The 12,816-nt window shown below is 48.3% G+C and overlaps 1 protein-coding gene across 1 annotated transcript; it reads left to right on the forward strand.

The window, feature by feature from the left end:
• The first annotated feature begins 6,982 nt into the window (after positions 1-6,982).
• On the forward strand, positions 6,983-8,445 carry LOC123040477 (peroxidase 21). Its single transcript, XM_044463313.1, has 2 exons — positions 6,983-7,169; positions 7,290-8,445. Exons 1-2 carry the CDS (start codon positions 7,103-7,105, stop codon positions 8,246-8,248), a joined length of 1,026 nt encoding a protein of 341 aa, XP_044319248.1. The 5' UTR covers positions 6,983-7,102; the 3' UTR covers positions 8,249-8,445.
• The last annotated feature ends 4,371 nt before the right edge of the window (positions 8,446-12,816 follow it).

Here is a 12,816-nt window from a genome sequence, read left to right on the forward strand (position 1 = left end):
TGGCCGTCTCATGCATTCTACTGCTCCTAGTGCGTAGCATAACGCGAACCATAAAACCTACCGCGCAGCGCCTCCCACCGTCCCCGCAGGGTCTCCCGATCATCGGCAACCTCCACCAGCTCGCCGCGCTCCCGCACCGTGCCCTGCAGACGCTCGCCGCGGCGCACGGGCCCGTCATGCTGCTCCGCCTCTGCCGCGTGCTCACCCTGGTCGTCTCGTCCGCGAACGCGGCGCGCGAGGTGCTGCAGCTGCAGGACCACGCCTTCGCCAACCGGTCCGCGCTCGCATCCCACGGCGGCTCCTCTACGGCTGCACGGACATCGCCTTCGCTCCCCACAGCATCTACTGGCGCGGCGTGTGCAAGATCGCCGTGCCCCACCTGCTGAGCCCGCTAGGGTGCGCGCCTACCGCGGCGGGCGCGAGGAGGAGGTGGCCAAGCTTGTCCGGAAGGTGGAGCAGCAGGCACATGAAGGCGGCGACGTGGTGCGGCTGAGCGAGCTCCTGAACGGCTTCGCCAAGGATGTGAACGGGCGGATCGTGCTTGGGGTGCGCACCTCGGGCAGGGCCGGGTGGCGCGCCAAGGTGGACGCACTGCTCGATCGGGTAGTTCCACGTCGGCGAAAACTTCCTGTCGCTGGCGTGGGTGGCCGCCGTGGTCGGGAGGGACGCCAAGGTTAGCAGGGCATTCAAGGGGATTGATCGCATCCTCGTGGAGATCCTCGAGCCCCTGCCACCCCGCTCCCCTCCGCAAAGATCCGCCGCCACACGTGTTCTTGGGAGGAGAAGGCAGTGACCAACAACGCCCAATCAAGGGAATCCGGATCGAGCCCAGGCATCTACATGGCCTTCCCCACCATCTTGTAGTCCCGTGTGTGTGGCATCTCACTGTGGTGGAAGGAGATGGCGCCGGGCGAGGGGATCCCTCCCAAAACGAAGTGAGGGGAGGCATGTGCCGTCCCGACGTGAGGGGACACCACCGGCGATAGGATTAGGAAGGGCGGGTGATCTCCGTTGGGGTAAGAAGGTTGCGTCGGCCGATCGAGGTGACGGAGAGGCGGCGGTACATGCCGGTGACCTAGAGGGATGACGGCAATCTGGCATGTGGCAGGGAATCCGGGGTGCCGTTGTGGGTGGAGGCGTGCCGCAGCGGACATGGAGGAACCCTAACGGTGTAGCATGGTGATTCTCGTGGGAGAAAGACGAGGGTTTGTTTCTGTTTCGTTGGCCGGTTTTTTCCTCTATCGCTGTTATTTCCGGTTGCGTGGGTTTTAAGAGGGAGAGAAAAATCGGTGGGGCGAAGAGGTGGGAGGGGAGGCGAACGAACGGAGGGGGCTAGCGGACGGACGAACAAACGACGTACGAACTGGACAATTAGGAATAGAGATAATTTCCGTTGCGCGTTGTCGTCTTCCGGTTTTTCCTCCATCGATAGCTCTGGCGCGCCCGAGATCATCGGGCCATCAGGCGCCACACATCGAGATATGTGGGCATGGCAAGTCCAAGGCTACCTCCGGCGAGTCGAAAGAGTACACCGCGTTGCAGGTCTTCAGCTGTCACTACCGGTTTTTCGGGTATTAATTTCCAGGGAATGGTCGTTGTGCTCACCAGCCACAGGATTACTGTTAGCTGATGAGGCATCAAATTGATACAGAAATTTCAAGTGGAATACAAAATATGTAGTACAAGACCATTCTGGCCTGTGAGTACAACAAATGGTTTCTAGTGGTTGATGGCGGAAGCGGTCTGGGAATCATCAGCGTCTGTGGGACTCCATTTCCCACAGGAACAGCTGACCAGGTTAACTCCTATCTTCGCGAGGCTGCTATCACCGTTGCTTAGTTTCCGGGGATGTCATCGCGTCGCTCCTCTCCGTGCAAGAAATCTGGCCAAGGCAATAGCCAGGGACAAGCCAGTGAGTACTTTGAATGTACTCGCAAACATTATGAACACGGGTATAATATAAATGATAATCGTGCGCTGAAATATTCTATGATCACATCATCAGTCATAAAATAAAATCTCTGATGCATGCATGCAGGTTATTTATATGCAACACGAATAAGCAATAATGGAGTGGAAAATAAAATGCCGCAGTCGGGCGTCTGTGCGACACCACATAAATGGCTTATATTGAAGAGTAAATGACATGCGTGCCACAGTCGGACGTCGGAGCGACATCGCAGAAAGGGCTTATATCAAAATAAATAACAAGCGTGCCACAGTCGGACGTCTGAGCGACATCGCAGAAAGGGCTTATATCAAAATAAACAACGAGCGTGCCACAGTCGGACGTCTGAGCGACATCGCAGAAAGGGCTTATATCAAAATGAATAACAAGCGTGCCACAGTCGAACGTCTGAGCGACATCGCAAAAAGGGCTTATATCAAAAATAAATAATAAGCAATGCCACAGTCGGGCGTCTCAGCGACACCACATAAAGGGCTTATAAAGTAAATAATCACAATGAATATCCAAGGGGTAGAACCGTCCCAGGGATACCCAATAATTCAGATAATAAAATGGGTTAGTCCATAATAAACATAAACATATTTATCACAAGTCATCAGTCATGATCCACGTTCTGGTTTAGTAGTTTCTCCTCCGAAGACCGACACTTGACCCGACCCAGACTGTAGTCCTTAACCATGGACACGGCTATTCGAATAGGTTTAATCTCTGCAGAGGGTGTACTCTTTACCCACGAGTAACAAATTCCTTTAGTCCATCGGGACTAATTCCGTCTACGGTCTTTTAATTGAAAACACACCTGACTTGCACACACCAGCTTAACTCACCAGTGTCTGGAATCACCCACGACACCTGTCAAGCAAAACTCTAAGTGGGGAGGCTACAACCTCGCGTAGCATGGGATCAAATTTATACCGCGCGCTCTAGGGGTGCCCCCCTCTCGGTCCCAACCGGAAACACCCATGCCCCCGGACCAGGTGGCCTGCCTACCGGCTACAACCGGTATCTTCCACCATGGTCTCTCTGTACGGTGTGTGCTTGAAAGGGGTTGACGACTTACTGAACCGTACCCTACCTATTGTAGGGACAAGTGGTAGTACAAACAAGTATGGGGGTTACTGGAACAAGACTCGATCTAGGGTCGACTCAGGAGGTTTATAATTTCCCTGCATGACATGTATAACAAATATATTTCAAACAACACAATCAACACTCATTATACCTTACTATGCCATACCGGACACAACCGTCCCGATGGAGACCGGCGACAAGCTCACGCCTACCCAAGGCAGAGGCTTTCCCGAATTCCTTCCGGCATGCATGCAAGGCACATGAGGATGATTACCATCACAAGTGTGTTCATTTCCAACAGCATGGAAATGATTACTATGCATGCATGCAAATGATCATATCACATGAAATAACAAGTTCTCCGAAATGAGGTGGTGTTATAAACGTGTCAACGAACACACCAAAAATATTATGCCGGGGTTCAGAATGCTTGCCCTCAAGGTGTGGAGAGGTGGGGGTGCTCTCCAAAACTTTTGAAAGCTTTCTGGCTCTCTCCAAAATCCTATTTTGAAAATATTGGAATTAACACACAATTTCAAAACAGCACAAAAAAGTTGTTTGAATTTTTTTCAAATAAATCTTAAAATAAACTAGACAGAATTTGAGAGATGTAGGAAAAATAATCAATTCATTTGGAGTTATATTTTAAAAGTTATAGCCAGTCAAAGTGTAGTCAAATCTATTTTTAAAATAAAATAGAAAAAAAAGAGAAAACGTTTCGGGCAGAATACGCCTTCGAAGAAGGGGAGACGTACTCGCGGTTTTGCGCTTCCACTTAAACACGTGGAGGCGGGGCTGGGTCTCTGACAGTGGGTCCAGGGGGCCCACTGGTCAGGTTTGACCAGTCCATCTCTTCCCCCTCTTCCTCTGCCCGAACGGCGGCGAGGCAACGACGATCAACGCCGGCGAACGGCGGCTCCCCGCGGGCTCCAGAGGGTCGGAATGGATCCGCAAGACCGAGGCGGTCCTCCCGGTGGTCGTTGGGTCGGCGGGGACGGAGTGAGCTGCCGGCGGCGAGCTTCGCAGCGGAGGAGGCATTCGGGAGCAAAGTGGGTTTGGGGCTACGGTGGCTCCCGATCAAAATCGAGCAGGGGGACAGGCTCATGGGAGGAAGAGAGAGCTCCTGGTGGAGAGAGTGGAGAGGGGGAGGCCCTGGTGGTGCCGGAGTGGCTGGGGCAGTGGCGGCGACAGGAGTTGCCGGAGAGGAAGAAGACGATCCCTCTGGTCTTTCTACTACCACGGGAGGGTCAGTGAGGGAGTGAGGGAAGTTTCTTGAGGGCTTGACGAGCTCGGGGCTTCCTTTTATAGCGCGACGAGGTCGGTTCTGCGGCGGTGAGGATAAGATCGCCGGCGGCCGACGTTCTGTAGCAGCAGGGGGACGTGGCGGGGCTGAGGATGGCGGCAGGAGCTAGCGGACGAGCGGAGCAGTGCTCCAGGGCGAGCTGGCGAGCGGGAGTGGCTCGGGCGGCGCCGACACGGCCGGGGCCTGCATGCGGCCGTCAGCTAGCCGCCACGGCCGTCCGGACGGTGGCGCTGTGGGGTGCCAGGGGTGGTCGGGGTGGCGTGGCGGTGCAGGGGGATACGTGGCGTGCTAGCTGCTGTTGGACAAGGGCCGGAACGGGTGCGGGGCGAGATGCGGCGGCTCGGGCGCACGTGCGTGCCAAACGCACGCTCTGGGCGCGCCTAGAGCACGCCCGGGACGTGTTCGACGAAATGCCAGTGCATGCTAGAGATCGCGGGTGAGGCTGGCAAGAGACAGGGCTAGGGTAGGGTTAGTCAGAAGGTAAATGGACATGGTGGTTAGGTCAGGTGGCCAAGTTCATAATGTAAACTTGAAATCATGCCAAATCTGGCTATGCACTCAGGGTGTTTGTCAAAATGCCCAGGGCATCTAGGCAATACTTGGTGTGGCCAAATTCTCCAGATCAGTATCTCTTTGGATGGACAAGAGGGTGGTGAGGTTAGTTTGTCAAAAGAAAAAACTTGTTAGTGCAAGTTTTGCGAAACCTCAGTTTTTGACAGAAAGAAGAGGGCATGGCTGCAAGCACTTAGAATCATCCAATGGGTCCACTCTCCTGGACTTAAGGGTTTGGCAAGGTACACTACAAGCAGGAGAAAGAATCAAGGGCCAAGGAGCAAGCAAGAATATGGTTGCTGTACAAACCATCATGTTGGACCAGAATGAAGATGAGGTTGATACACTCAATTTTTTCAAACAACATCATTGGATTTTTGCATAAAGTTGAATCATAAGCTACTACCATCATCCCATAATTTTGGTGGAGGCTAGAAAGAAGTATTTAAATGAGTTGTAATGCAAAATTGCCCACTGGACCAGAGAAAAAAATTGGGTGTAGAGCTCAAAATATTTCATGAATAAAAGATATTTTCGCATAAAAATGAATTAAAAACATCACCTGACATCTCCAAATTTTGGTTGGAATTTTAAGTGAATTTATCAAATGGTTGTAGTTCAAATATGGCCATATAACTTTGGAAAAACCATTTTTCAAGAAAATAAAGATCAAGCAAATTAATTATGTAATTAGTTCTACTAATAAAAGAAAAGTTTTTCTTGAGAGTTTAAACAAGTCCAATAACATATTTGAAAAGTTTTCACTTTGGGGAAAACTCCATAATAGCAAGGGAGAAAAAAAATTCAAAAATCAAAAGGGAGCCCAGAAAATAATTTTTTTAATTTCCTGGCAAAATTTTAATTAATAAAACAAGGTCAAAATTTTGGGGTGTCACATCAGCGACCTCGCCGTGCCCATCCACTACCTTGGCGAGATGCAGTTCTTCACTCTTCCGGGGCGGCGTACGACTGCAGCGAGATCATAACTTGTAGGCCATGCTTGTTCAAGCCGAACAGGTGAAATCATTGGTCGTCTTGAGTGTTGTCTTACAGTCCTTGGAGCACGGGAGAAATCCGTGGATGGCTTGAGGGCTACATCTGTCCCATCCAGGTAAATAGATACTATCATGTAAAATTCTTGATATAATTTTGTTTCCGCTGATTTTACTTTTCTGCTTCTTGGCCAAACTGAATTGGTCGACGGTAGATATTATTTGCCTGTTCTTGCAAAGTGAAACTATTTTCAGTTTGAGGAAAACGATAAAAAATACAGAAAACCTAACCCAAAATACGCTATATATAATTAAATCTTAGGATGTTGGTGTGGTCAATTTTGATGGATTGTTAATTAGAACCACAACAAAGTGAAAAACAATGCTAATGTGCTCATACCATATTTTTATAGAAAACAGCAATTTTCCCTATTGTATATTTTGTTTGTAGTATGATGTACAATGGAAAAACCTTGAAACTTGCACCAAAGTCTATGTAGAGAAAATATTTTCAAAGTTGAAATTGTATTAGTTTGCTGTTTATATTTAGGGGGGCTAATTTTTTTTAAAAAAATTAGGGGGCCCCGGATTCTAGTTTTGCCCCGGGCCCCCGAAAACTGAGGACCGGCCCTGTCTGTTGGGAAGTTTATGTATACTGCCATATGCAATCGTCTAAAGCTTGCAGGCTGTGAATTCAGGTCTAAGAAACCAAGTCAGGTAACTGGTAAATGCATTCATTTCAAGCGCTTTCATTGAACCACATATGCACTGCAAATCTTTTTGACTGAAATGGAGTAAGGTTGTGGTGCATGTCAGATTCATCTAATGCGTGCATGCGTGCTCGTCCCCCTTTCCGACCTATGGCAGCGAAGGTATGCGTGCTCGTCCTTCTTTCAGCAACTGACAAGTCGTAAGGCTCCTCTTGCAGAAACTTGATTTAATCGCATTCAACCAAGTTTGTGACTTGTGTTTCTGTTACGACTGCACTTGCAACCTTTGCATGTGTCGGTCAGTCAGGAAGTAACTGCATTTTCATGGATATAGAGCACTGGACCATCAGATCTCCAATGGTGTCACTTTCAGTTAACCACTCACTCAACCCCACTTCCCTCCGCTCCACTTGGCGCCTAGGCTATAAGAACGATATGAGATGAGGGTGGGTCGAGCACCTTCCACCCCCCTTGGATATTTGTAAAGGTCAGTGAACTGAAGAAGATGGGTCTCAGCTCAAGCCTAGCGCCGGTGGCATCTGCACTGCTCCTTTTCTGCTGCTTCACTGCCTGTAAGTTACTAACTGCATTTTTCCTTCCTCAATTTCCGTCTGAAATGCACGAACACCAATCCCGACTCGAGTAGTAGAACTTCAAGACGGTTTGTCTAATCTGCTGCCATGCCATGGCAGGGAATGCTGCCGCCGCTGCTGCGAGTGGTGGTGGCGGCGGCGGCCTGAGGCTGAACTACTACTCCGAGAGCTGCCCGAGGGCGGAGCAGATCGTGAAGGAGCAGGTGAGGAGCCTGTACGAGGAGCACGGCAACACGGCCGTGTCGTGGCTCCGGGCCCTCTTCCACGACTGCACCGTCAAGTCCTGCGACGCCTCGCTGCTCCTGGAGACCGACGCCGCCACCGGCCTCGTCTCCGAGCAGGCCTCCCCGAGGAGCTTCGGCATGCGCAACTTCAAGTACGTGGGCGCCATCAAGTCCGCTCTGGAGCGGGAGTGCCCGGGCACCGTCTCCTGCGCGGACCTCCTCGCGCTGGCGGCCCGGGACGGCGCGGCCATGCTGGGCGGGCCAACGGCGATCCCGATGCGGACGGGGCGGCGCGACGCCACGGAGAGCCAGTACGGCGAGGTAGAGCGGTACGTCCCGAACCACAACGACACGGTGTCGGCGGTGCTGTCCCGGTTCGCGGCGATGGGGCTGGACGCCGAGGCCGTGGTGGCGCTGCTGGGCGCGCACTCCGTGGGCCGCGTCCACTGCAGCAACCTGGTGGCGAGGCTGTACCCGGCGGTGGACGGCGGCATCGAGCCGGCGTACGGCGCGTACCTGCGGGGCAGGTGCCCGACGGCGGACGCGAGGGAGGACACCCGTGACGTGGCGTACGCGCGCAACGACCGCGCCACGCCCATGGTGCTCGACAACATGTACCACAAGAACCTGCTGAAAGGCCGGGGGCTGCTGCTCGTAGACCAGCGGCTGGCGTCCGACCCGCGCACCGCGCCGTTCGTGAGGAGGATGGCGGCTGACAACGGGTACTTCCGTGAGACGTTCGCGGCGGCGCTGGTGAGGATGTCGGAGAACGGGCCGCTCACCGGCGGGCAGGGGGAGGTCAGGAGGGACTGCAGGTTCGTCAACACCAAGTAAGAGCTGAGCTAGTCAGCGACGTGGCCTAGTGCCCGTGGCATGGGGCACTAAAAATAATTCAGAGGAAGTGATGAAGGGACCATGCATCATGTGTGCGTGCTTGGCTTGCTGTATGAGCATGCATGCTGCCTGCCTGTACCTACCTGATGGGTATGCGTTATCCGAATTCGCTGTAGTTTAGTTTTCAACGGCTGCAACACTGAAATCTCAAAATGGAATTCTGCCGACCTACCTACAAACAAGTAGCACGATAGTATGGCAGGAGGCATTGATGAACTAAACTCGTCTGATCCAGCGGAGTAAATTAACTTTGAGGGTTAGGTTTGCGAAAAACAGTAGGATAAAGTTTCTCTGCAGAAAACACCACGTCTTTCGTAATTGTTTTGCAAAAAAACACTGATCGGCGGATAGGACCGTGTTAAGTGCTATTATGGCAGGTGGGGCCCGTTTTTCGCCTATGTGGCACTTCAGGCCGTCCCGACAGCCATCAGACGGTGTTAGACGGCGCCGTTCGGTCCTCCCGGTCAAACGAGCGAACCGTTACTCCTCTTATCCACTCTGCTCGCTCGCCCCTCTCTCGCTATGTTGCTCTCTCTCGCTCTATTCTTGCTTGCCGCATCCGCCGCCGCAACGCCATGGTGTCGTGGAGTGATGGGTCGGATAGCAGCGAGCACACCGTCGAGTACATGAGCTCGGCTTCCGACGACGGCACCATTAAGGTCAGTTCTCACAGTTAGGGTTAGGGTTAGCGTTTGATATTTGGGGATTTCTCGAATGAGCTTGTTCACGTTGTGGATCAAATCTCTGGCATTCCTTTGCACTCCAGGTGCCTGCTAGCACTGAAAACTTAGATTTCAAAGGCCCTGAGACTGAGTTGCATGTTTTGTGCCATGGACGGGAAGGCAGCAGAGAGGCGTGTTGCTTTCGAAGGGGTTCACACTGGCAGGAGGTTTCTTTGTTGTGCAGAGAAGGTATGGCTTCAACTGAACTAATTGGAAGTTGTGGATTTACCGAACATATCTATCATTTGTTTACCATGGATATGTACTGTGGAAGCAATCATTGTATTATATTGTTAAGTTAGGACAGTGGATGCATTCATTGTTTACTCTGCCAACATTATTTAGTCTGGATCTAGCAACATTGTTTAGTTAGGTCATTTTGTTAACTCTGGTATGTAATCTAGCCTATCATTCTAAGCAATTCACTGTTCCGTATTTCTTTATGTCAATACTATTTTTTTCAGGAAGGTAAAAACCGTGGGAGTTAATTGCATGGATGTACCACACTTCGACACACTGTAATGGATTGGTATCACTAGTCATATTTTTTGCATGTCAGTACCATCGTTGAAAAATGGAGGAGGGTAAAGATATGAGCACATGAAGAGGCATGCAAAATGTCAACTCATTTGGATACTCCTAGCTAGTACTTCCTTCACAATGGCTTCTAGTTTGACAAAAACTTTGAAAATTCGTCGAGGAAGATTCACTAGGCAAATGAAGTTGAATTTTGGCATGTGGCAATGATTTGGATAGGAAAGAATGCCCAAAAAGTTTGGCAAACAAGATAAGCTAAATGACACTTCCTTCACAAAGTGTCATTCTGGACAGAAAAGAAAAAGGAATATTGGGGAATTATTTTTGAACTGGACAAGAAAAGATTTTGACATATTTGAGCAAGATATGACCCAAACAATTTATGAGAATTATTTGGAAATTTTAGGATGGACAGAAATATAGGTTGCTTCACAACCTAGGGCAAACAGGGTTATTCCCTTTATAGAAAAAAGGAATATTCCTGAGAAGAAGAATTATGGAGTTGGGCTAGGATGGAAATGGCATGATCTTGGAATGAGTTTGAGAATGATGAACCACTTGGGAGAAGAAGAAATGATGATCTCCCAGGTTTCAAGTCCACAGATCCACTCCAAAAAGAAAAACAGAGCAAAAATCAAATAAAGCAAAAAAGAAAAAGAAAGGGCCAAAAACCAGGCTGTTACAATTTATTTTCCTGATGGTATATTCATCTCATTGGGAAGGCCCTGTTCTGTGGCTTTGGTCTTCCTAATTTTTGTGTGGATTTTTTCTTTCTTATTAGTTGTCAAACAATGATTATCCTAGCACAAGATCAACTCATGGCTATTTCCTTGTTGTACATATTTCCATTTTGAAATAGTAGACCTTTTTCCATTGTTGACATGTTCATAGGACAGGTTTAATTCATGGTTTATTTTGCCCGAACTAAGATTAGCCTGGAGAAAGTGTGGCATGCATGCCATCTATGACACACACAAATCATTAAATTTCCTTTCTTCATTTTTTGTTCATGAATGTTGCACTCCTGGAGATGAGAGACTTAGAATGGGTGCAAAATGGTCCTGGCTACCCGCGAACACTTCAAGCTCGGCAGTGGTGCCTGTTGTAACTTCCACTGTGGCGCTGTAGTCGAGCGCATCAATTCAAATTCTAAAGAGAACATGTACTCCAAATCCTAGAGGGAACAAATTCAGTTGTTCCGAGACTGCGTTCTTTTTTGTATATCTTGTTGAAAGTTTGCATCTCTACCATGTTCACTTGGTCAATGCTTATATGTATTATAAGTCCTTCCAAGTTCACATAATATCAGACATTATGAAATCTTTACTATACGATTGGAATTTCTTCTTGGATTATGTTTTCTTTTTGGTCTACTCCAACCTCACGTACATCCTCAGAAGGTAAAATATGGGGTTTGCATTGAAATTCACCTATAGAGATCCAGGGATTATCGTCACTACATAATTCAATACACATGAATTTAATGTGCTGCTTTGGTTGAGACATGCGTTGCATGTGTACGCTAACTTGTAGACACATAAGTAGCAGAAGCCATAGTATTTTTATGTTCATTGCTGATTTCTATAAGTGGTAGTTGAATTAAATTTACAGAGCATGTGTTAAATTATTATTGAACCCACGGTTACTTAAAGACACGTTTGACCAAAAACAATACAAACAACTCAACTTATACACTAGAAGTTTATAGAAATATGCCTACTAATCTTACACTAGAAAACACTATTAAGATATTTGTTTCATCATATGCTTTGCAGGTCTCTACAATGATGTTTAAAAATATTAAAATATACATAAACATTCATGCTATATACTTTATGTGATTATTGACAATTATGCAAGTGAATTTTATTACAAAATACAATTTAAATTTATCACAATTCAAATGTACTTTTTGTAATGATACACACTACAATTGCATAACAAAAAACACAATACTTGGTCTATTACGCTAACTAAAAAGATAGTAATCGTTAATAATGTAACATTTTTTTTTTGAAATGAACATAATAAAATGTTTTATATGAAAGTACAAAAAATTGATATAAATTAAATTAGAGATATTATAACTAAAAACAGTTTCACTCCTTCAAGTCTCGAGCATATCGCATTTCTATAAATTCGAGGACACATGACCACCTTATTACGTAGAGATGTTTATTACATCTAGAGAAGCACTAGTCACTATGAATCCAAATAATATGCTTATATCAGAGGCTGAGTTGTTACATATATCTATTATAAGTGGTTGTTTCGATAAAGAATGTAAGCGTCTAGTTTTAGTAAAACAGGTTTTAGAGAGATTTTTTGGAAAACGGTTTTGTTAACAATTCGGTTAGTGATAAGTATATAGAAAATCTTAATTGGATAAGAAAATGGTAAAACAAGTTTAAAAAATTCTTTGTTTGAAAGTGCCTTTGACCATGCTATCGTCCTCGTCCAATCAATCCACGAGCTAGCTACCCCTCCTTTTTTTCTCACAACATGTCATGAACGTGGGTAGCCGCACAACAGGAGTTGCTCCCAGCGCCCAACAAGCTAACGGACGGCCATGACCACTGCGGCAGCGCTGCCCTGCCTGTTGCTTTACTGTTGCACCGCCATGCAGCTCCCCTTTCTCCCCTCACCCCCGTCCTCCAAGCATCGTGTCGAGCACCTGCCGTGCATGGCCACTCCGCTTGGCCAGCCACTCTTCCAACCGCGGCGAGTAGCTCCATGCTTTCACCACGGACGTCCTTCCACTGCCAATCGACTATCCTCAGCACCCATTTTTGCCTTTTATCCGCCTTCTCCTCCAACACCGGTGAGTACCTCCACGCCTCCACCACGGACACCACGACGGATCTTTCATCAAGTCCTCCTGTGTGCACCATCTATTCAACCTAGCTAAATGCCAAGCCCCTCAATTGTAGGAGAAACCCTCTCCAGCGAGCTCCCTCTGCCACCGCCTCTCGGTTCTGTCGCTGGCACTCCCATGGTGTCCGACTAGAGTGTTGTAGCTTAGCCGGCGAGCAGCAACCAACAACGATGGTATGAACGTGTTTGACCTGACGTATAATCTGACTGTGGTGGTAGGTGGAGGTGAGGATGGCAACGACGAGGTATCAAGGAAGTCTCGTCGACCACGGGGCTTCAAAATATGGATACGCTAAACCGTTTTATAGAAAAACGTTGAATCATCCTTTTTCCATAAACCCACTTTTCCAGGTTATGAAAACTAATTTTTGCTTA

Source organism: Triticum aestivum, chromosome 2B (assembly GCF_018294505.1).
Source record: "Triticum aestivum cultivar Chinese Spring chromosome 2B, IWGSC CS RefSeq v2.1, whole genome shotgun sequence".
In the NCBI taxonomy this organism is placed as follows: domain Eukaryota; kingdom Viridiplantae; phylum Streptophyta; class Magnoliopsida; order Poales; family Poaceae; genus Triticum; species Triticum aestivum.